General features: G+C 42.7%; 1 protein-coding gene across 2 annotated transcripts in view; it reads left to right on the top strand.

Annotated features, from left to right (window-relative positions):
- LOC109919782 (arginine-glutamic acid dipeptide repeats protein-like) overlaps positions 1–25336 on the top strand; it is a 245923-nt gene that overhangs the window by 26316 nt on the left and 194271 nt on the right. For both annotated transcript variants that reach the window (XM_048615258.1, XM_048615257.1), the window contains exon 2: positions 20970–21040. In XM_048615258.1, coding sequence (XP_048471215.1) covers positions 20970–21040 — 71 coding nt within the window. The remainder of the gene's footprint in view (positions 1–20969; positions 21041–25336) is intronic.

The raw sequence follows: 25336 nt of genomic DNA, 5'->3' as shown, positions 1-25336 counted from the left end.
GGTCTAGGCCCGAAACGTCAGCCTTCCTGCTCCTATGATGCTGCTTGGCCTGCTGTGTTCATCCAGCTCTGCACCTTGTTGTCTTGGATTGCAGGTTCATAGTTCCTTGAAAGTGGAGTCGCAGGTAGACAGGATAGTGAAGAAGGTGTTTGGTATGCTTTTCTTTATTGGTCAGTGCATTGAGTGCAGCAGTTGGGAGCTCATCTTGTGGCTGTACAGGACATTGGCTAGGCCAATTCAGGAAGGGTCACCGGACCCAAAACGTTAACTCTAATGTTTTTCTTCACTGGTGCTGCCAGACCTGCTGAGCTTTTCCAGCAACTTCTGTTTTTGTTCCTGATTTTACAGCATCTGCAGTTCTTTTGGTTTTTATTAGTTAGGCCACTGTTGGAATACTGCATATAATTCTGGTCTCCCTGATGTTGCCAGGGTTGGAGGATTTGAGCTATAGGGAGAGGCTGAATAGACTGGGGCTATTTTGCCTAGAGCATGGGAGGCTGAGGGATGACCTTATAGAGGTTTATAGAATCATGAGGGGCATGAATAGGGTAAATAGATGAGGTCTTTTCCCAGGGGTGGGGAGCCCAAAACCAGAGGGTATAGGTTTAAGATGAGAGGAGAAAGATTTAAAAGGGACCTAAGGGGAAACTTTTTCATGCAGAGATTGATGCGTGTATGGGATGAGCTGCCAGAGGGAGTGGTGGAGGCTGGTACAATGACAACATTTAAAAGGCATCTGGATGGGTATATGAATGTGAAGGGTTTAGAGGGATATGGGCCAAACACTGGCACGTGGGGCTAGATTAATTTAGGATATCTGTTCGGCATGGACAAGTTGGACCAAAGGGGCTGTTTCCCTGCTAAATGTACTTATGACTCTAAACGTGAATTAAATGCAGGAGTGGGTCATTTGGTTCCTTGAGCCTGTTCCACCATAATGGCTAATCAGGTGCTAATGTCAACTTCACATTCCTGCCCATCTCTGATAAACTTTCACCGACCTTGCTTATCCAGAATCAAGAATCCATCTCTGCATTAAAATGTTCAAAGACACAGCTTCGACGACTTTCTGTAGAATAGAGTTCTGAAGACGCTCAGTCTGTGTCTTGGAATTAAGAGTTTTAAGTAATCTCTAGTTGTAAATTCTCCTATAAGAGGACAAGGTCAAAAATCACACGACACTGGGTTATAGTCCAACAGGTTTATTTGAAATTGCAAGCTTTTTGGAGTTCAGTTCCCTCCTCCGGCCGAGTGTGAGAGAGAGAGAGATGGTAACAAGCTTAAAACTGGCTACCTGTTGTTAAATCTTTAATCAGTTAGGAAAGAGACCACAGACCCTAAGCAAGACCTCCCATCTAAAATGCATTGTCTGACCCGAGACGTCACCTCTATATACATTGATAAAACCTTTAATTATCTTGGGACAATGACTTGAAAGGAATCTGGATTTTGCATTTTAATCAGTAATCTCTTTCCTAATTGATTGAAGATTCAACAAGAGGTGGCCAGTTTTTAGGGTTATTACTTTTCTGCTTAAATTCTGTGTCTTATACTCTCTCTCTCACCACGCCTGAGGAAGGAGCTGAGCTCTGAAAGCTTACGTTTCCAAATAAACCTGTTGGATCATAATGGCACGGAGGGTCAGTGGTTAGCACTGCTGCCTCCCAGCACCAGGGGCCTGGGTTCAGTTCCATTCTCGGGTGTCTGTCTGTATGGACTTTGTGCATTCTCCCCGTGTCTGCCGAGGTTTCCTCCGGGTGCCCCGGTTTCCTTCCACAGTCCAAAGATATGCAGGCTAGGTGGATTGGCCTCGCTGAAATTGCCCATAGTGTTCAGGCATGTGTAGATCAGGTGGATTATTGGGGGATGGGTCTGGGTGGGATGCTCTGAGTTTTTGTGGACTTGTTGGGCTGAAGGGCCTGTTTCCACACAGAATGTTAGAATTCCTACTAAGATAACCTGGTGTTGTGTAATTTTTTTTTTGTCCTTGTCTACCCCAGTCCAACACTGGTATCTCCACATCATCATTCCTACAAGAGGAAACAACCTTTCCACATCCAGCTGACAGTGGTCTTGTAACCGTCAATCAAATTTCAATTTCTTACTCCTCTAACTCCAACTGTTATGCCTCACCAGTTCACTCTTACCTTGTATGACAATCTACCCATTCCAGTAAAAAATGAACTGCAGATGCTGGAATCAGAAACACAACCAGAAAAATTGCTGAAAAATCTCAGCAGCTTTCTCTGGTTAGAAAGCAGACTCAACATTTTGGTCCATGACCCTGTTTCAGAACTGATTGTAGTTAGGAAAAGATTGGTACATATGCTGAGGGTGGGGTGGAGGGGAAAGGAATAAATGACAGGCGGAGATGGGAAGCCCAAAGAATTCCGGATGCTGAAAATCAGAAACAAACAGAAATTGCTGGATAAACTCCACAGATTTGACAGCATCTGTGGAGAGAGAAAGAGTTAACGTTTCAGGTTCAGTGACCCATCTTCAGACCTGGGGAGATGAAGGAGGAGTACATGATAGGTGGGGATGGAGGCCAGAGAAACAGTTGGGCAGACAAAGGAATGGGTAAAGATCAGCCTGGGTGAATTAATAGATGCTAATAGGGACCATTAGTGGTTGACATGGGTTGTCTATGGTAGCAGCCCATGTACTGACAAGGTCTGGTGTGTTGGGGTTGGGTTAAGGATGTGGTAGAAGGTGCTCAAGCCCTAAAATTGTTGAACTTGATATTGAGTCCAGAAAACCGCAGTGTTCCCAAGCAGAAAATGAGGTGTTGTTCTTCCAGCTTGCGGTTAGCTTTGCTGGAGCACAGTAGCAGAGCACTGTAGCAAGCCCAAGACAGATGTTGGCCAGGATGGTTTGTTGAAGTGGCAGACAACCGGAAATTCAGGGTCATTTTTGCAGACAGAATGTAGGTGTTCTGCAAAGTAGTTGCCCAGTCTGCACCTCGTCTCCCCAATATGGAGGAAATTAAATTAGGAGTGTGAATACAGTAAGACTAGATTGAGTGAAGTGTACATAAATTGCTGCATACGTGGAAGGTGTGTCTGAGGCTTTGGTTAATGTAGATTGGGGAAGTAAATGGCTAAGTGTTAGACCTTCTGCGATTGCAAGGGAACGTACCAGGAAGTGTAGAGAGGTGTTGGGAGTGGAGGAGTAGTAGTCCAAAATGGCCTGAAGGAAACAGTCCCTGCAGGAGGCTGACAAGGGAGGGGAGGGGAACATGTGTCTAGTGGTGGCATCCCACTGGAGCTGGCAGGAATGGTGGTTAATGATCCTTTGAATATGGATGCTGATGGGATGGTAGCTGAGCAATCGAGAGGACACTTGCTGTTGTAGGAAGGAAGAGAGGGGGTAAGGACCAAAGTGCAGGAGATGGGTCAGATGCAGCTGAAGGCCCTGACAACCACAGTGGTGGGGAATCCTTGGTTGAGGTAAAAGGTGAATATTTCAGAGGCCCCCTTGTCAAAGTCGGCATCATCAGAACAGATGCGACAGAGACAGAGTAACCAGGATAATAGAATAAAGTCTTTGCAGGAAGCAGGATATGAGGATGTGTAGTCAAGGTAACTGAGAGTCGGTGAGTTTATAATGGATATTCATGGCCAACCTATACCAAAAATGGAAACAGACGTTGAGGAAGGGAAGGGAGGAGTCAGAGATAGACCAGGTGAAGGCGAGAGCCAGGTGGAAAAGCAGCGAGCCTGTTTCAGGGTCCTGCAACCTTCAGGACTTAATATCAAGTTCAATTCTCCTATGTCCTTATCCCAATCTCTCACACCAGATCCCTCTGCATTTCAGAGCTGTGTAATTTCTTGCCAGTTAGATAAAATACTCTTTTATTATTCTTGCCAAAATGGACAATTTCGCATTGTTCACGTAATAATCCAGTTGCCAGATCTTTGCCCATTCACTTAGATTGTCTATATCTCCTTGGAATTGAAATACTTTCTATATTTCATATTCTAGGTTTATGCAAGAACATTTGCTTGAAGGAATATTTATGCTGTATTATAGGAACTGTGAGTAGACTATACTATGGTAGGAATCGCTACCCTTAGGGGAGAACTGGTAAACAAAAGGTGCAGAATTAATATAGTACCAAGGTAATGAATCCTTGGAAATGTCTTTGTAGTATTCAGTTTCATTTTGATTTGATTCTTCAACATTGTCTTTATTAATGTAAGCAACATAAAGTTTGTGGATGCTTGGAACTTGAAAAAATAGAAAAGCTGGAAATATTTGGTGGATCAGCTGGCTGCTGTGATCTATTGCACAACACAACAAGGAACAATCTCTCTTCCGTACCTGTACTGGCCATAAACCCCACCTCTTCCTCCGTTACATTGATGACTGTATCGGCGCCACCTCGTGCTCGCACGAGGAGCTCGAACAGTTCATCCACTTCACCAACACCTTCCACCCCAACCTTAAGTTCACCTGGACCATCTCTAATACCTGTTTCTCCTTCCTGGACCTCTCTGTCTCCATCTCGGTCAACCACCTAGAAACCGATATTCATTTCAAGCCCACCGACACCCACAGCTACCCAGAATACACCTCCTCCCACCCACCTTCCTGCAAAAATGCCATCCCCTATTCCCAATTCCTTCGCCTCCGCCGCATCTGCTCCCAGGATGAGGCATTCCACTCCTGTACATCTCAGTTGTCCTCGTTTTTCAAGGACCGTAACTACCTCTTCTCCCCCCCCGCCGCCCCAGTTGTCGAGAACGCCCTCGACCGTGTCACCCACATTTCCCGCAACTCATCCCTCACACCCCGTCCACGCAATAAGAACCAAAAAAGAATCACCCTCGTCCTCACGTACCACCCCACCAACCTCCGGATCCAATGCATCGTCCTCCGACACTTCCGCCATCTGCAATCCGACCCCACCACCAAAGACATCTTTCCCTCCCCACCCTTATCTGCTTTCCGGAGGGACCACTCTCTCCGTGACTCCCTTATCCGCTCCACACTCCCCTCCAGCCCCACCACACCCGGCACTTTTTTTTCCCTGCAACCGCAGGAAGTGCTACACCTGCCCCCATACCTCCTCCCTCACCCCCATCCCAGACCCCATGAAGACTTTCCACATCAAGCAGATGTTCACCTGCACATCTGCCAATGTGGTATACTGCATCCGCTGTACCCGTTGTGGCCTCCTCTACATCGGGGAAACCAAGCGGAGGCTTTGCAGAACACCTACGCTCTGTTCGCAATAAACAACTGCACCTCCCAGTCGCGAACGATTTCAACTCCCCCTCCCATTCCTCAGACGACATGTCCATCCTGGGTCTCCTGCAGTGCCACAACGATGCCACCCGAAGGTTGCAGGAACAGCAACTCATATTCCGCTTGGGAACTCTGCAGCCCAATGATATCAATGTGGATTTCACAAGCTTCAAAATCTCCCCTCCCCCTACCGCATCCCAAAACCAGTCCAACTCGTCCCCGCCTCCCTAATCTGTTCTTCCTCCCACCTATCCCCTCCTCCCACCTCAAGCCCCACCCCCATCTCCTATCTACTAACCTCATCCCGCCCCCTTGACCTGTCCGTCCTTCCTGGACTGACCTATCCCCTCCCTAACTCCCCACCTACACTCACCTTTACTGGCTCCATCCCTGCCTCTTCGACCTGTTTGTTTCCTCTCCACCTATCCTCTCCTCTATCCATCTTCTATCTGCCTCCCACTCTTGCCCTATTTATTTCAGAACCCCCTTCCCCTCCCGCATTTCTGAAGAAGGGTCTAGGCCCGAAACGTCAGCCTTTCTGCTCCTCTGATGCTGCTTGGCCTGCTGTGTTCATCCAGCTCTGCAACTTGTTGTCTCGGATTCTCCAGCATCTGCAGTTCCTACTATCTCTGATTCAAGGTTTAATCTACTCTGGGTAAATTCCATCCTGATTTCAGGAATAAGTTATTGCAAATTATTTTTACAATTGACTATCATAAATACAGAATTAATGTGGGCTCCAGCAAGTGTAAGCAAAGACTTTCTACTTTTGGAGCCAGTATAATGTCTGAACAAACAGTATTTTACAACTGGTCTGTGAATATGGCTCATTTCTTCCAAGACTTGAAATTCACTTTCTTTTACATGGGTAAGAAAAAATAGTCCAGTATGATGAAGTCATGTATTATGAGCTGAAATACTAATTTAGATGGAACTTTTACTTGGGCCTAAGCATTAGCTTAGGTGGAACATTGCAGCAAAACACAAGAATTCTAACTCTGTCTCAGTGGATAAAAGTTTTAAGGCTTTTTCTATTTTACATGAAGTTGTATCAGAGCATTTAATCAAATGAGTAAACATGATTTTCACAAGTTATGATAAACAAATACAGATCCTTTTAGTCAATTATTACGTCAGTGAGAGTAATATTGACCTTTAACTCAAAGAATTTTGCATCTTTAGCATATTTAGCCACTGTAGATAAAGACTAAAAGCATGGTAGTGGGAGGTAGCAGTGGGGGTCTAATTGGAGGCAAGGAAGATGGGATAAAAATACTTAGAGATAACACTAAGAATTTGAGTAGATAACGACGGATATAAATTGGATACAGTGCACTACATTGTTTCAAATATATTTGTTAATCTTCCAGCAAAAACAGCATACTGATATTTCTAAATGTTTTAAAAATAAACATAGCCAAAGCTTATAGCAACTTCATGTTAAATTTACTGCGGACAGTTACGACTTGTGTTAAGAGTGCTACTATAAAAGGCAGGTAATAGCATAGAAATGAACTTTGTCAGACAATCCACACTCTATTAATAGCTGAACAACATAATTCATTAGCTACTGACAAACATTTGGAAGTCAGTTTTATTTCCATCTTGAAATCAAAGTCCTCAGCTTTCAATATTAGCTGAACAGTCCACTGCCACCCACTACAAAGCCGCTGCCTCCCATAGCTACCTTTGCTACAGCTCTTCACGCCTGACGTCCTGCAAGGACTCCACCCCATTCTTCCAGTTCCTGTTCAGATGATGTCACGTTCCAAAATAGTGCTGCTGCCATGGCTTGCTTCTTCCACATCCATGGTTTCCCACCCACTGTGATTGACAGGGCCCTCAACTGCATCGAACTTATCACCTGTGCTTCCACCCTTGCCCCTCCCCATCATTCACAACAGTGTGATTGGGCCCCCCTTGTCCTCACTTTTCATCCCACCAGCCTCTGCATTCAAAGGATCATTCTTTGCCATTTCAGACAACTCCAGCAGAGTGCCACCATCAAATGCATCTTCTCCTCACTCCCATGTCTGCATTTTGAAGGGATCATTCCCTCCGGGACACCCTAGTCTATTCATCGACCACTAATGTCACCCCTCCTTCCTATGGCACCTTTCTACGTAACTGCATAAGGTGCAACACCTGCCACTTCACCACTTCCCTGCTCACCATGCAAGGGCCTAAACAGTCTTTCCAGTTGAAGCAACATTTCACCTGTACCTCCTCCAATCTTGTGTATTGTATTCCCTGCACCTGGTGTGGCCTACATTGGAGAAACCAAACGCAGACTGGGTGATGCCTTTGCAGAACACTACCTCCGGTCTGTGCACAAGCATGACCCTGACCTTCCCATATCTGATCATTTTAACACAGTGCCCTGCTCACATGTCGACTTGTCTGTCCTCAGCATGCTGCAGTGCTTCAGTGAATCACAGTGCAAACTGGAGGAACAATGTCTCATCTTCAGACTCAGTACTTTATGGCCTTCTGGACTTAACATTGAATTCAACACCTTCAAATTGTGAACCAACTCCTATTTCTTGCCTTTCTTTTAGCTTTACTTGTTATATTCTCCCATTCTTGGCCTCTGGACAATATACCAAGTTGTAATTCTATGCATTTAGTATGAGAACCCACCGCTGAATTCACCCTGAAGCTATGGATGGTATTGCCTTGTCCTCTTCAAGTAGACCTAGTAGTGGTTTGTGGTCCATCATTATTACCACCTCTTTATTCGTAAACATATTAGTAGAGCTTCCTGACTCCAAATATGACCACCAAACTTTCCTTTTCTATCTGGGCGTATTTATACTCTGCAGTAGTTGAAGTCCTGGATGCATATGCTGTTGAGCATTCCTTTCCATTGGGCCACATGTGAGCTAAGACTACCCCAGTGCTGTACGGAGAGGTATTGTATGTCATTATCACATCTTGCTTGGGATCCTAGTGTGCCAACACTTTAGAAAATGATGGCTGTTTCTTACTTGCCTGAAAGCTATGGCTTGGCTATGTAGAGATAGCAAGAACTGCAAATGCTGGAGTCAGTTGATACATTGTGGAGCTGGAGGAACACAGCAGGCCAGGCAGCATGAAAGGAGTAGGAGAGTCGATTTTTCGGGCCTCGACCCTTCACCAGTACTGTAGCCCAAGTCAGGTCACTTGTGGTGCCTGGAGAACACATTTTTCCCTTCTAAGTGGTGTAGCGGGCAGTGAAGAAGGCTATCTCAGAGTGCAGTGGGACCTTGATCAGATGGGCTGAGGAGTGGCAAATGGAGTTTAGTTTAGATAAATGTGAGGTGTTGCATTTTGGTAAGGCAAATCTGGGCAGGACTTATACTCTTAATGGTAGGGCCCTGGGGAGTGTTGACAAAGAGAGACCTTGGGGTGCAGGTTCCTAGTTCTTTGAAAGTGAAGTCAGAGGTAGACAGGGTAGTGGAGAAGGCATTCGTCAGTGCATTAAGTATAGGACTTGGGATGTCACGTTGTGACAATACAGGACATTGGTTAGGCCAGTTTTAGAATACTGCGTGCAATTCCAATCTCCCTGCTGTAGGAAAGATGTTAAATTTGAACGGATGTAGAAAAGGCTTAGAATCTTAGAGTTTACAATGATGTTGCTGGGGTTGGAGGGTTTGATATATTGGGAGAGGCTGAATAGGCTAGGGCTGTTTTCCCTGGATATCGCAGGCTGAAGGGTGACATTATGGAGGTTTAAAGAATCATGAGGGGCATGGATAGGGCGAATAGCCAAGGTTTTTTCCCCAGGGTGGGAGAGTACCAAACTAGAGGGCGTAGTTTTAAGGTGAGCGGGGGAAAGATTTAAAAGGGATGTAAGGGGCAACAGTTTCATGCAAAGGGTGGTGTGTGTATGGAATGAACTGCCAGAGGAAGTGGTGGAGGCTGGTACAGTTACAACATTTAAAAAACATCTGGACGGTCACATGAATAGGGAATATGAATATGGGCCATATGCTGGAAAATGGGATTTATTAATTTAGGATATCTGGTCGGCATGGACAAGTTGGATTGAAGGGTCTATTTCTGCGCTGTATGACTCTGTCTCTTTAGCTTTACTTTGTATATTCTCTGTCACTATGTACTGTCTTCCCACCCCCTGTGGGACTGTCTGCTGTTTGAAGTCTGGCAGTTAGACACACCATTGTTCTGCCATTCTCACATTCTGATCACTAAATATGAGCTATCAACATCCTTTGTCCACCAGCACTTTACACCCACCCCACCTCCACCCCTGTAATGTAGCTGAAATGCTGCCCCCTTCACACTTCACTTCAGTTCTGATAAGGAGTCTCGATGACTCGAAACATTAGCTTGCTGTCTTTCCATGGATGCTGTCTGACCTACTGTGATCTCCAGCATTTGTTGTTAGCCAGTTTGCTCTTTGCTTGCAAATACTTCCTACAGTTAGCAGCTGTTCTGATGAAGGGTCTAGGCCCGAAACGTCAGCCTCTCTGCTCCTATGATGCTGCTTGGCCTGCTGTGTTCATCCAGCCCTGCACCTTGTTGTCTACAGTTAGCAGCTGGTTGTTGCCTTGTCTAATGTTACACCCTGTTTAAGAGGTGAGGGAGGCAAAAGACAGGAAACTGTAGGCTGGTTAGCCTGACCGTGGTATTGGTTAGATTTTCGAGTCCGTTATTAAGGATGAGATCGTGGAGTGCATGAAATTGCATGGCAAAATAGGGCTGAGTCAGAACGGCTTTGTCAAGGGGAGGTCATGCCTGACAAATCTGTTAGAATTCTTTGAGGAAGTAACAAACAAGTTAGAAAAAGAGATCTAGTGCATGTGGGAGACAGATTTCTGAAGAAGGGTCTAGGCCCGAAACGTCAGCCTTCCTGCTCCTCTGCTGCTTGGCCTGCTGTGTTCATCCAGCTCTACACCTTGTTGTCTCAGATTCTCCAGCATCTGCAGTTCCTCCTATCTCTTAGAGTCTGTGGTGTTGGGGGCATGGTACTGGTATGGATAGAGGCCATCTGGCAAAAGACAGCAGAGAGCTTGTGTCTTTTCTTTTAGGGTCTTTTTTCGGGATGATAGTTGATGACTAGTGAAGTTCTGCAGGGGTCAGTGTTTGGACCACACCTATTCATGCATACATTGACGATCTGGACGAAGGAACTGAGTGCATTGTAACTATATTTGCACATTGCAGAACGATATATTGAGGGGCAGGTAGTGTTGATTTGATTTGATTTATTGTACCGTGTACCTAAGTACAGTGAAAAGCTTTGTTTACGAGCAGTACGGTCAGGTCATAGTAAGCAAGGACATACAGATCAAGGTGGAAAAAAAACTTGGCCAGAGGCGTACAGGTTACACCGCCCAGGGTGTGCACTAGGCAAGATCAACATTATTTGAAGTTATAGAGTCCATTCATCAGTCTAATAACAGTAGGGAAGATGCTGTTCTTGAACCTGCAGGTGCGTGTGTTCAACCTTCTGTATCTTCTGCCTGACGGAAGAGGTTGTAGGAGAACATTACCAGGGTGGAATGGGTCTTTGATGTTGGCAGAGAGTCATGTAAATGGAGGCCATGAATGGGAGCTTGGCTTCCATGATGGTTTGGGCTGTGCACACAACCATTGAAGTTTCTTATGGTCTTGGGCAGAGCAGGTTGCCTTACCAGGCCGTTATGCTCCCGAACAGTATGCTTTCTGTGGTGCATCTGTAAAAGTTGATGAGAGTCCTTATGGGCATGCCAAATTTCCTGAGTTGCCTGAGGAAAAAGAGGCGTTGTTGTACCGCCTTGACCATTATGTCTACGTGGGAAGTCCAAGACAGGTTGTCGGTTATCGTCACTCCTAGGAATTTGACGCTCTCAACCCTCTTAACTTAGATCTGTTGGAATAGATGGGGGCGTATTCTCCTCCTTTCTTTCTGAAATCAATGATCAGTTCTTTAGTTTTGTCAACATTGAGGGAGAGATTGTTGTCATTGCACCACATCACCAAGCCCACTATCTCTTTCCTGTATTCTGACTCATCATTGATATCTGTCCTACTACGGTGGTGTTATCAGCAAACTTGTAAGATGGCGTTTGTTCGGAATTTGGCAAAACAGTCTTGGGTGTACAAGGAGTGGAGAAGGGGGCTGAGAATGCATCCTTGGGGGTTGAGTGTTGAGTCCTATGGTGGAGGAGGTGCAGTTGTCCATCCTCACTGTTAGCGGTCTGTGTGTTAGAAAGCTGAGGATCCAGTTGCAGAGAGCAGAGCCGAGACCTAGGCCTTGGAGTTTGGAGGAGATAATCGTGTTGAAGGCAGAGTTGTAGTTAATGAGCAGGAGTCTGACGTAGGTGTCCTTGTTGGGGAAACAGGGAGGCTACAAAAGGAATTGGACAGGCTAGGAGAGCGGGCAGAGATGTGACAGATGGAATACCAGGTGGGGAAGTGTGAGTTATGCAATTTGATAGGAAGAATAGAGATGTAGACTATTTTCTAAATGGGGAAAGGTTTCAGGAAACCGAAGCACAAAGGGACTTGGAAGTCCTAATTCAGTATTCTGTTAAGGTTAACCTGCACGTTCAGTTGGCAGTTAGGAAGGCAAATGCAATGGTAGCATTCATTACAACAAAGCTGAGGTACTGCTGAGGTTGTATAAGCCTCCGGTCAGACTGCATTTGGAATATTATGAGTAGTTGTGAGCTCCGTATCTAAGGGTGGATGTGCTGGTATTGGAGGGGGTCCAGAGCAGGTTTCCAAGAATTGTCATGGGAATGAAGGGCTTGTCATTTCAGGAACAGTTGAGGACTTTCAGTCTGTACTTAATGAAAACTGAGGGGCCTGGATAGAGTGAATGTGGAGAAATGTTCCACTAGTAGAAGAGACTAGGGTTTGGATGTGCAGCCTCAGAGTGAAAGGACAACACTTTAGTACTGAGATAGGGAGGATTTTCTTCAGTCAGAGGGTGGTGAGTCTGTGGAACACATTGCCGCAGAAGGCTATGAGGCCAAGTCATTGAGCGTATTTAAGATAGAGATAGGTTCTTGATTGGCAAGAGGATCAAGGGTTATGGAAGAAGGCAGGAGAATGGGGTAGAGAAACACATCAACCATGATTGAATCACAGAGTAGACCAGATGAGCTGAATGACCTAATTCTACTCCTGTGTCTCAGGGTTTTCCCACATTGTATTTTATCTGTCGCTTCTTTGCCCACTCTCCTAGATTGACCAAGTCCTTCTGCAGCCTCCCCAATTCTGCTCCTTTGTCTTACCCCCTGCTCTTGCCTACTGTTAATTCTGCCTTTATATTTTTTCTTGTTTTGCAGGGAGTAGGTCGCATGACACAGTGAATAGGTCACATGACACTGAATAGTTTGCTACTGATAAATTTGACTGGGTCAACAAAGGCCCTTCATAAACGTGTTGATAGATGATGATTTTTGACCAATGAGGGAATGATTAACTTGAATCGGAAACTTCAATTTTGGAGTTGTGTGGGATTAGACCAAGAATGCTTCCTTTTATGGACAGTGTTTATCCATTCATGATATGTTTGGCCAGTATTTCTTGCCCATCCCTAGTTGCTCTTGAGAAGATATTAAAGAGCTACCTTCTTGAACCATAATCATCCGTTTGGTATTGGTACACCCGTGATGCTGTTAGGGAGAGAATTCCAGGATTTTAACTCAGTGACACTGATGGAATGGCAATACATTTCCAAATTGGGGTGGTGAGTGGCTTGGAGGGGAACTTGAAAGTGGTGGTGCTCCCATGTATCTGCTGCCCTTGTCCTTCTAGGTAGCAGTTGTTGTCGGTTTGGAAGGTGCTGTGAAGGAGCCTTGCTGAGTTTTTCATAGGTTCAGTGGCATCAGCATTTACCACCTTTCTGGTGAAGCAGCTGAATATTTGTGGATTTGGCACCAATCAAGTGCGCTGCTTTGAACAGTATGTTGTTGAATTTCTTGAATACTGTCGGAGTTGCACTCATTCCCTACTTGCATGAATGTTTCAATGACATTCCTTACTCTCTGCCTTGAAGATGATAGACAGTTTTTGAGCGGTCAGGTGGTGAGTTAGTCCCTGAAGGACTCCTAACCTCTGACCTGTTCTTGTAGCCACAGTATTTATATGGCTAATCCAGTTGAGATTCTGGTTAATGGTAACCTCCGGGACATTGAAAGCAGTGGATTTAACATCGGTAATGTTAATGGGTGATATTTCGATTCTTTCTTATTGGAAATGAACATTGTCTGGCAAATGTTGGTGCAAATGTTGCTTGCCACTTGTCAGTCCAATTCTGTATATGGTCCAAGTCTTGCTGTTCTTGGATGAATACTGCTTCCAATATCTGATAAATTGCAAATGATGCAAAACTTTTGTGCACTCATCAGCAAACCTCCCCACTTCTGACCTTATGATAGAGAGAAGACCTGGTGTTGAAATGACTTCCAACAGCTGCAACCATGTTTCTTTATGCTGGGTATGACACCAGGCTGAGGAGATGCCCTGGGTCCTGATGACGTTAGTTTTGATAGGGCTCCTTGATGCCAAGTAGACTGAAATGTGGTCTTGATGTCAAGGTCAGTCACTGTCACCTCACTGCTGGAAATCAGCTCTTTTGGCCATATTTGACCAGAGGCTACAATGTGTTCAGGAACTGAGTGATCCTGGTGGATTCTGTTAAGGTTAGCATGCACGTTCAGTTGGCAGTTAGGAAGGCAAATGCAATGGTAGCATTCATTACAGGTTATTGATAAGCAGGTGACCTCCTTCCATCACTTTACTGATGATCAAGATTAGACTGATGGATGATAATTGGCCTGCTGTTTATGTAGAGGACATACTTGGGCATTATTTCACATTGTCAGCTAGATGCCAGTGTTGTAGCTGACTGGAACAGCTTGGCTAGGACACGGCATGTTCTGGACTGCACGCATTCACTGCTAGAGCTAGAGTGGTCTCAGGGCCCCTGTAGCTGTTGAAGTATACAGTGCCTTGAGCCATTTTGTGAAATCACGTAGAGTGAGTTGAAATACTAAAAGACTGGCATTCAGTGGAGGCTGAGGTGGGTCATCCACGCTGCTCTTGCTGAAGATTATTCCAAATGCTTCAGCATTCTCTTGCACTGATGTGTAGGGCTCCCCATCAATGAAGATGGGGATATTTGTGGATCCTCCACCTGCATTGATTTTTGTATTGTACACCTTCATTCCTGGCTGGATATGGTAGGCCTGCAGAAGTTAGATCTGATCCATTCGTTGTGAAGGAACACAGCAGGTCAGGCAGCATCCAAGGAGCAGGAAAGTCGACATTTCGGGTTTACACTGTTCATCAGAACTAGGGAGGGGGAAGGGAGGTCGGAAATAAATGGTAGGGTTTGGGGCGAGGAGAAGGTAGGTGGGATGGTGATAGGTGGATGCAGGTAGGGAACAGTGGAGATTGGTCAGTGAGAAGGTTGTGATGGATAGGTGGAAAAGAAGATGGACTGGTTGTGTCAGGTCAAGGAGGCGGGGATGAGAGGGAGGGTTAGACATGCGATGAGGCTGGAAATGAGGAGATCTCCCTACCCCTGTTCTCATCCCATGTTTAACCCCTCTCTCATCCCCACCAACCTGCGTATCCAGCACATCATCCTTCGCCACTACCGCCACCTGCAATCCGACCTCCCCACTCCTATCTGTCTTTCGTACGGACTGCTTGTTCTGCAACTCCCTTGTCAGCAACACGCTTCCTACCAATCCCACCACACCCGGTACCTTTCCCTGCAACTGCAGGAGGTGCTATACCTGCCCCTATACCTCCCCTCTCACCTCCGTCCAAGGCCCAAGACAATCTTTTCAAAATCTGACAGGGATTCACCTGTATATCCTCCAACCTGTATCAGTTGCTCCCGATGTAGTCTCCTCTACATTGGTGAGATCAAGCTCAGACTCGGTGACCAGTTTGCGAAGCATCTGAGCTCTGTACGCTATAACCAACAACACCTTCCAATTGCCAACCATTTTAACTCCTCTCCCATTCCCTTGGTGACATGTCCGTCCTGGGCCCCCTGCAGTGTCACAATGACGCCACATGCAAACTGGAGGAACAACATCTCATATTCTGCCTCAGGAACTTACAGCCCAATGGCCTCGATGTAGAATTCACTAGTTTCAAAATCTCCCCACCCCCAGCCTCATCCCATGATCAACCTTCCTCCTCATCCCTTCTTTGATCTGACACAACCTGTCCAACTTCTTTCCCACCTATGTGCCTACCATTTTTACTGACCAATCTCCACTACCCCCTAGCTGCTCCGCCTGCCTTCCGCCAGCCCCACCCTGCCTCTATTTCTGAGCTCCCTTCCCCCTCCCAGTCCTGATGAAGTGTAAACCCAAAACATCAGTTTTCCTGTCCTTTTGCTGCTTTGACCTGCTGTGTTCCTCCATCTTCACACTGTATTGACTCTGACTCAGCATCGGCAGTTGCTATCTCCATTAGTTGTGAAATTGCTTAGCTTTGTCTATTGCTTGTTGCTTTATGCTGTTTAATGTGCAAGCATTTCTGTGTTGTAAATTCACCTAGATGCCTCATTTTTAGGTATGCCTGGTGCTATTTCTTGCTTGTCCTCCTGCACTCTTCAGTGCACCAGGGTTTGTCCATTTGCTTGATTGATATGGTACAGTAGGGTATGTGCTGGAGCATGACATTCACAGATTGTGCTTGAGTACGATTCTGCTGTTGCTGGTGGCCCACAGCACCTCATGGCTGCCCAGTATTGAGTTTCTAGATAAAGTAGAAGTTTGCACGGTGATAGTGCCATAGCACAGGATGGATGTTGGCCTCAGTGCGAAGACAAGAAGTTGCCTCAGCAAGCTGTGCGTGGTGGTCACTCGTCAATATTGTCATGGACAGATGAATTGTTGCAAGCAGGTTGGTGAGGATTATGTCAAGCATGCTTTCCTTCTTGTTAGTTTGCTTACCACCTCCCACAGCCGCAGTCCAGCAGCAGTGTCCGTTAGGACTTGATTAACTGAATCACTCTTTGTGATTGACATTGAAGTCCCTCACCTCGGATACATTATGCGTCCTTGCCACCCTCGGTGTTTTCTCCAACTAGTATTCAACATGGAGGAATACTGATTCATCAACTCAGGAGAGAGTGGTATGTGATCATGAGCAGGAGGTTTCCTTGCCTATGTTTGATCCGATGCTAGGAGGCTTCATAGGGTCCAGAGTCAACATTGAGAACTCCAGTAGCAGTTCCTTCCCGAGTGTATACTACTATGCCATTGCTGCTGGATCTCTCCTGGTGGTGGAAGAGTTGTATCCCAGAATGGTGATGACAGTGTTTGTGACAATATAAGGTACGATTCTGAGAGGTCAGGTTGTTGCATGACTTGTCTACGAGTCACCTGTCCCGATTTTCCCACAAGCTTGCGGATGTTGGTAAAGAGGGCTTTGGAGGGCTGGATTTGCATTTGCAGTTTCTAGTGTCCAGGTTCATGTCGGGTGATCTATGTGGTTTCAAAGCATGCAACCAGTTTAATACTATCAGAGGTCTTCAATGAGGGTGCAAATGATGTGCATATCTATCTTAAATACGTAAATACTTACTTTTTTAAAAATTGCAGCAAGGGCTGATAGGAAATATACATTTTATGCAAATGTTATATAATGTTAAAATAAGAAGTAGGACCTGAGAGGTTGTTTCCCATAGATTGGGGTCACAGTCTCAGGATGAGAGGTCAAGCATTTAGAAATAGAATTAGAATTGTACTCAAGTTACCAAAGAAGAGGAGCAGAGTGAAAAGTGTACAAAGTCACCGACACATGGCGCTATCTTAGGTATAAAGTACCTAGGTACAAATCTTAAGTACAAAAAGTAGAGAAAATAAAGAACAAGTCCACACTACATTACATATATATAGTGTAAGTATAAGGTAGGAAAGTAGAAATAAAGTTAAAAAGATAGACATTACAGTCTTTCTTTAATGGCTTCCACGTAGTGTGACCAGGCTCCATCAGTCCCCACCCAATAGCCATCTTCACTCCGGGCCCGCTGGCTGCCTTCCCTGTTCTGCTGCCAGCCTGCTGGCTATCCCTACTCTGGATCACTGGCCGCCGTCCCTGCTTTGTCTGCCAGCCACTATCCTTGCTCTGGTCTGGGCCAAGGAAACAGGAGAAAGGGAAGCAAAAAGAGAAAAGAAAACAGACTGAGATGAGGAGAAACCTTTTCACTTCTAGAGGGCTGTGCATGTTCCATCATTAAGTAAGTTTCAACTTGAGGATAGAGTTTTGTTCTTGGGTAATTGGGAGATATTACAGAAGAGGGCAAAGTGGAATTGAGGCTGAAACTGAACCGTGATCACATTGAATAATGAAACGGAGAGGGCCCTATAGTCTACTCCTCCTATTGCTTATGTTCTTAGCTGTCATTTTTCAAAGTGTGATTTTTGACAGTCACTGCAGATGGAAGTGAATCTCGCATAGGTTGTAGGCTGTGTTTGTTGCACTGCTACTTTGATTTTTGTGTGTAAATTACTTCTGACAAGTGTCGCATAATGAATAGTTTGTCAGCACAATGGAAAAAAACAAAGAAATTATTGATTGATTTATCCGCTGTTTTCCAGTTGAATACTACTTAACTTCAGTTGGAGCTTTCATACACCTTAGTTTAAACATTCTCAGCCTGAAAGAACCTCTTCAGGGCTTTATTCAAACATTCTGATCTGGGACTATTCTAACCCCCTACCTCTAAAGTAATCCTATTTTTCTTATCTACTCACTTTGCCAGAAGCATTGCTTTATGCATCAATCTTCATCTAAAGACTTCTGCAGAACTGTCCCAAACTGAAACTAAAAAAAAGCTCTATTTTCACGTTTATCCTCTGAGCTTAAAAACATTTAGATATTTCTAACAGAAACCTTGATGCATAATTATTCACCTTCTATTGTAAATGCTCCTCAAAAATCCATTAATTCTCAAGTCATTTTCAAAGAAATCGCAATGGCTGCAGAAATACTTGCAAGTTAATCATTAAACCCCTCAGAAAAACCCATGTGTTACTAATTCAAAAAAAAAGTTAAATTAAAATATATGTTAATCACCCAACTTTCTTCACAACTCAAATGGTTGGCCATTTTTAATGACAAACATTCCACATCCTTTTCTCTAGTGATGTTTATAAGTACAATCTTACACTGTTGTGGTGTTCTTTCAGGTCGGTCAAAAACAATATTTTATTCTGATTCTGGTTCTGTCATGTTTCCTTGTAAAAGATGCAATGTGGCCACCAATTATTTATTTAGCATTACAAAGAGGCTATGTTTTGGGCTTTCCTTGCTCTGCTTTTCATGTCTGTCCACTGAACTGATAAATTAAGATTACTTGCCTGTCTTGTTTGCAGCTTTGGTGTAGTAAGTTGGTAAACCTTGAGCTTTCATCACAATTTAATCAAATGCTGAGATTGTAAAGTTTAGTTGACGATACAATTTGGATCCAGGTTTTCAGCATGCTTGTTTTAACGTTTTGAAACCTATCTATTTTTTTGCTGAGCAAAAATATTTACATTATATCAACATTTGTTGCTCTAAATGTTTATTTCATCAGGCAGAATAACCTTTTACAGCCTCACTGCAGGATGGAAATGTTTATATTTTCTGTTGTGCTACGTTGTCCCTGTTTGATATCATCCTGTGAAAACTAGGTTAATCTTTTTGAATTTATATGTGGAAGGTTTGATTTGCAAAAAACAACAGGGAGATTACCTGTTGTCCTTTTCCAGAGCATGTGCCTTTTGTTTTTTTTCTCTCTCTCTTTATTGGATGGATCAGTGTCTGCTGTGTATGACTCCTGGGGCACTCTGAGTTGGAGGTTACTAGCTGAGCACCAGTGTTTGTGGTAAAAGCTTTACTTTGGAGGAAAGTTACAAAGTACTGGGAGAAATTTAAATCCCCAGCTGCTTTCAGTTAAGTTGACTTTTTAGCTTGTAGGTACTGTATTGTCATTTCATTTCCTTTTCGTTGTGCTGTATCTGGGTAAATATTCAAAACCACTAATGTGATTTAAAAATATCAGTGTCAGTTTTCAATAGGTTCCTAATTTTCAGAATAATTTTTCTTAAAAGTAGTCTTGTCTCAATTTATCAAGCAGAGCAGTTATGGTTGGGCTTTCTGTATAAGTAGGTCTGAAAGTGAAGTGAGCTCAAGAAACTTCAACAGTTATACCACAATTGAATGCAGTGTTTTCCTTTGTGTTATTAAATGGTGTATTTTCCTGTTTATCGAATTATTTACCTGTAATTAGGTCTGTTGTTTAAGGTAGACTTTTCCCATCCATGATTTTTTAAAAATAAAAAAATTGGCTTCCCACACATTGTAATCATTGTAAGAAATGTTATACCCCATAAGCTATATATGCATTAAAAAGCCTCTAGCCTATGCTTGAGCGCCTACTGGTCATGCACAGGGCATAAATTATTGGCTATGGTTTCTTTTTACATTTTATTAAGTGATGTATCAAAAAAAGATACAATTGTGTTCTCAAACACAACATATAGTATTTAATTGTTTTGTGGTGTTGTTTAAGATCCCTGTAGAGTAGAATACCTTGCATAAAAAAAAAATCAATCTTCCAGTTGAAGGAATGTCACTGTTTTAATTTTCAAGATTTTTACTGTTACAGTTATTGACCAAACACCATTTTGTAGGACAGTGATGCTTTACACTAACAAACAAAACTTCCTTAATTTAGTTTTAATACAAGCGGATAACAGACTGCACAGGCATACCTTACATATTGTGCATTGTGTAGTCCTTCAATTCTCAAGACTGAATTCAAAGTGATTTTAGCTCCCAAGTACTTCATTGTAGAGCACTTGAGAAGACCCTGCAGTCTAAAGGGGCCCTTTATAAATACAAGTCTCTTAATTCTTTCACCCCTCCAAGGCCAGTTTATCCATCTTGAACTATAGTGTACCGTAACTGATGCAGTACTGTTGGTAGAGTTGCACCAAGTCACGATACAAATAAAGCATAGTTTTTGCCCTTTTGTATTTTCCTTGAGAGGCAGACCAGATTGAAGTGGCCTTTTAGATTATTTATTTTGGCTTTTAGTGATGCATGAGTGTGGACTTCAAATTTCTTTATTCTTCTATTGTTTCTATCCGTCATGAATATCTGATATCTCAGATAACTGTCTGTTCCTTCATCAAGTTCCTGACTTTTTTCAAAATGCATTTGGATTCCTAAAACCTTTCCATCTTTCATTGCTTCTGTCCTTTCACTATTTAGAAAGTGTTGTGCTCAGTTCATTTTTATCTAAAGTGGATGATGTCATATTTGATTATGCTGAAATCTGTTTGCTATAGTTTTTGTTCATTTTTTAAAATTCTTAATGTATCTTTGTAATTTTATGCTTTCATCTGCATTGCTGAAAATGCTAGCTGTCTTTGTCCCTTTGGCAGGTGTTAATTCCTGGGTTTTATTCTATCTTGGGTTGATGAGTTGAAAGTCTTTAAAGTCGGCTGAAACTCGATGTGAAATGTATTTTGGTTGTTTCTTGGGTATGAATCCACAGAACAAAACTGCCCTTAACTTCCTGCTAAAATAGCAATCTCTTTCAAAAGACCCCCCAGACTTGACTGACTATCCCAGAAAATTGAAGATGTTGAGTTCCCTTGCCTTGTTGAACATGCAGCATACAAGTATCCTCAGTGTTTGCAATGCTTCTCTTTGTCCCTGAGAGTTATATATTTAATCCTCTGTTTTCCTTTTCTCATCAGATTGTGTTTATATAGAGAGTCGTCGCCCCAACACACCTTACTTTATCTGCAGTATCCAAGAATTCAAACTGGTGAGTGTCAAATTCTGATGTGCAAGCTTGAGTCTCTGCTTCCTATTGTAAATCATCTGCGCTTCTGTGATGTTGATTTGTTTGAATATTACAGTTCTTTGCAGCAATTTTTGGCTTTTTCCGGCTTGACTCAAAGTTGTACGTTGTTATTCTGTTTGTGTTTAGAACATGATATATGCAAACTTATACCCTCTGAGTCAAAACGTCTGTAATAAAACCAAGCGCTCTGACTATTCATTGAGGTGTGGTTACAAGGGAAACTAACAGAAGTGAACCTGATTATACATCCTCTGTTACTGTCAATGTCTACATTCCAGCAGGAGCCACTGGACTGTAGTGCGAAGTTTCAAAAAAAAACTATTTGAACATTTTTATCTCTACTGTTTCAGTTCTGACAACTGGTGTAAGGATGTGAAGGTTATTGGCAAATAGTTAATCAAAACAATATGATTTTAAACATTAAGCGTGATGTGATTTATGCTGGAGATTTCTCATGGAAAACTTTTTGATAAGATTTTGTTGCATGATAACCATACATCTTATTTTATGTAAAAATGCTTTAGAAGGCCATTGAATGCATAGTGTTATTTTCCAATAGTCTGAAACAGTATTAATATTGATAAACTTAACTGACATAATGGCAACTTGGATATTAATCATCAATTACCAGCATTGACAATATGTTGATTTGTCTTAATTGCTGCAGAAATATTTTGAATTATAATACATCTATCACATTGTAATTTTGTCATCAGGATAACAATAATCTGGTTGGCATTGGCAATTTTCATGTATTTTCTTGTGTAGGAGAAGGCTAATTTCCATTTTGATATCTTTTCAGTCCATATTACTTTAAGTTGAGGACATAGGTATTTCAACATGTATCTTCAACCTCTTAAATCGGGTATTGTTGTAATGCAGCTGAAAAGTCTGCTAGTCTGTCAGCCTTTGTGGTACGTATGCTTTATTCACCATCCAGCTGAAAAGAGCCTCCAATGCTGCTGCTGTAAACAGTTTAACACCTAGGCAATGTGTCAGGCAACACTGACTTTTTGTCTCTTTCATACAAGAGTTGGATATTGTAGTACTCTATTGGTCTGTTGCTGAATATCATTCAAGTGCAATGAAAAAAATTTAAATTGATTGTTATGGGTGCAGGGAGGTCTAAACAGCTAAATAAATTTCTGTAGCTATATATATTGTGAAACTGCTCCTGTATATATTTCCCAGCAGCAGTTTTAAGCTGTTGTGGAAAATCAAGAATATGTTCGAGCAGAGAATACTTTCAAATCATCTCAAAGACTTCTATTTTGTAAAGGCTCTGGGTATTACATTTTGAGGTTAGGAGTTAAATGTGCTCTAGTAAGGCATAGGAAGAAACTATAGAAAGACACATTGAAATAATGAAGTGCAAGATAAGTGATACCAGAAATTATGCTTACATTTAAAAACTGCTTAGTATGCTCTGAAATGTCACTAGATATAAAAGGGCCATTTTTGTGTACATCTATTGTTCATTCAAATTAGGAGCTTCCAAAATGTATGATACATATTGCATTGTGACTTTTGTTCAGATCATCATCTTCCATTAACATTTGACCAATGATTGCAGGAAGCATAAAATCATTTTATTGTGCAGATGATCTTGAAAGCTCAGGGTAATGGTGAGTAAGAAAGCATTGATCATTTCATTTCTTACCAGTGGTAGTAATCTCTTAAATAGTAAAACATCAGATTGATTGTTTTAAAAAGAACAAGACATTGAATGCTGAGCATAAAATAGGGTACCTGTCTGAAGATGTAGCTGAAGGACTGAACTTTGAGGAGCCTTGTTAAATGGGGTGAGGTGTTGCAAACTGCGTAGATCCGCGGATGGATTTGAAAACAAAAATGACAATTTTAAAATCAAAATGTTGCCTTACCAGCAGTCAGTGAACACAAGGTGGATGGGTAAACAAAAGTTGCATGTGGATGAGAAATCGGTGAATAAAGGAACTAGAGCATCAGGCAGGCTCAAGTTTACAGAAGGTTGATTGTGGAAAGCTGGTCAGAAGTGGCGTGGAATAGCCATCTCCAAAAGTAATGAAGGCATAAATGAGTGTTTCAGAATTAGACAAACTGAGGGGAGATGGAGTCAATGTTCTGAAGGGAGGAATAGACATGCTTAGTGCTAGCATCTCTAGGGATCAAATATGACATCAAGGCTGTGAACAGTTTGATTCATTCTTGGGCATTTGCCAGGGAGGGAGATGAAGTGAGTAGCTAAAGGATGGGGTTTGTAGCAGAGAATGAAGGCATTACGATGTTATTTGGAAGTGAAATCTACTGACCCAGCTCAGAACATAGGATAAATAGTCAGACAATTAGCAACAAATGTTGGAATTGTGCTGGTGCTGTGAGGATAGGAGTCATCAATGTAATTGTGAAAATTAATGCTTTGTGTTGCAAAATTGTTGTCAAGAAGTAACCCAGCAGGTAGATGAGAGAAAGGAGGGTCCCTAAGGATAGCAACGGAAACATTGGTGTGGGAGTGAGAAATTCTGTTGCAGGGAGAGGGGAAAAGAGGTCTAATATAGTAGTAATATCAGTTTTAAAAAATAACAGCATTTCCTGAAGCCTGGGGCAGATGCTTTTTGTTGGACTCTCAATGATATATATCACTTAGTGAAAAAAAAATCAAGTTTAAAAAATAAACCAAGCAGACAAACAGCAGTTCCTGCTGTGTACTCTGGCTTCAGAAGTTGATTTGAATGGGGGCATAGAACTTAGAGCAGGATTTGGATGTCTGATGGGCTGATATCATTTGTGGTCTTCACTCCACTTTCCTGTCTGCCTCTCTGTAACCCTCAGCTACCATGCCAATCAAAATCTGCCCAACTTGGCCTTGAATGAACTCAATAACCCAGCTTCCACATTTTTCTGGAGAAGAAAATTCTACAGACTTTTGGCCTCAGAGAATTTTTCCTAATCTCTGCCTTAAAAAGGGGACCTTTTGATTTTAAACTGTCCCCAAGTTCTAGTCTTGCCCACGAGACAAAACATTTTCCGGGTATCCATCTCATCAGATCTCCGCATATTTTAGATTTAATTGATTTTAACCTGATTTATGTTTCAATAAAACCAATGTGTTTTTCCATTGGCTTATGGGTTATCCTGTTCAGGTGTGCATAAGATGAGCCCTTGCTCCCAGGAATGAGTGAATGTTCTCAAAACTGTTTCCTAATGCAGTTATGCCCTTTTCCAAATCAGGAGACCAAAACTATGCACAGCCCTCTAGACGTGGACTCATGAAGGCCCCAAACAGCTGCAATAAAACTACCCATTACATGAAACACCAACATTTCATTGCCTCCTAATCTTTTGCTATATCTGCATGTACTAATGTTTTATGATTCAGGTACTAGGATACCAACGTTTCTCTACACCACGGAGTCTTGCAGTCTTTCTTCATTTAAATAATTCACTGCTTTACTAAACTTCCAGTTAAAGGGGATAAGTTCACATTTACCTATGTTACACTCCAACTGCCAAATTTTTACCTACTTGCCTATCTATGTCTCTTTTTCTTCTTTCGTCCTTTTCACAACTTTCTACCTATCTTGGTGTTATTGAAAAATTTAACTGCTATGCATTACCCCCTCATCACAAGTCATTGATATTGATTGTAAATAGTTGAGGAGCCAACACAGATCAGTGGCAGTCTGCTAGTTACAGCATGTCAACCTGAAATGACCCATTTATCTCTTTTTTTTTATATACTACTGGGTTGTTTTTTTTCTGTCTCTGCACCTTCTAAACCTGTGACCTTTACTACCTAGAAGGACAAGGGTGGCAAATACATGGGAACACATCATCTGCATGTTAACCTCCAAGCCACATATCATACTGATTTGGAACTTTATTACCATTCCTTCACTGTTGCTGGGTCAAAATCCTGGAACTCCTTTCCTTACAGCTCTGTGGGTGTCCCTCCACCACAAACTGCAGAGGTTTATGAAGGTGGCTCACTACCACCCTCTCAAAGGCTACTTGAGATGGTAAAGAAATGCTGACCCAGTCAGTGTCACTCACATCCTGTAAAAAATAAAAAGAATGAGTTTATTAAATTGAGAATATTCCTGGAATTCCCAATTTGTATCTCCTAAGTTTCTGGTAGGGAGTACTTAGAACTCTTTTTATTTATAACTACTTGGACTAAAATGAAAGTCATATTAGTCATTGTTGCAGGACCAGGTCTGAATGTGAACTGAAGACCAGTAGCTACTTCATTTTGTTGCATTATCAATATATTTGTTG

The sequence above is a fragment of the Rhincodon typus genome, chromosome 31, assembly GCF_021869965.1.
Source record: "Rhincodon typus isolate 14 chromosome 31, sRhiTyp1.1, whole genome shotgun sequence".
NCBI lineage: Eukaryota > Metazoa > Chordata > Chondrichthyes > Orectolobiformes > Rhincodontidae > Rhincodon > Rhincodon typus.
This window is presented reverse-complemented; position numbering and strand designations above follow the sequence as displayed.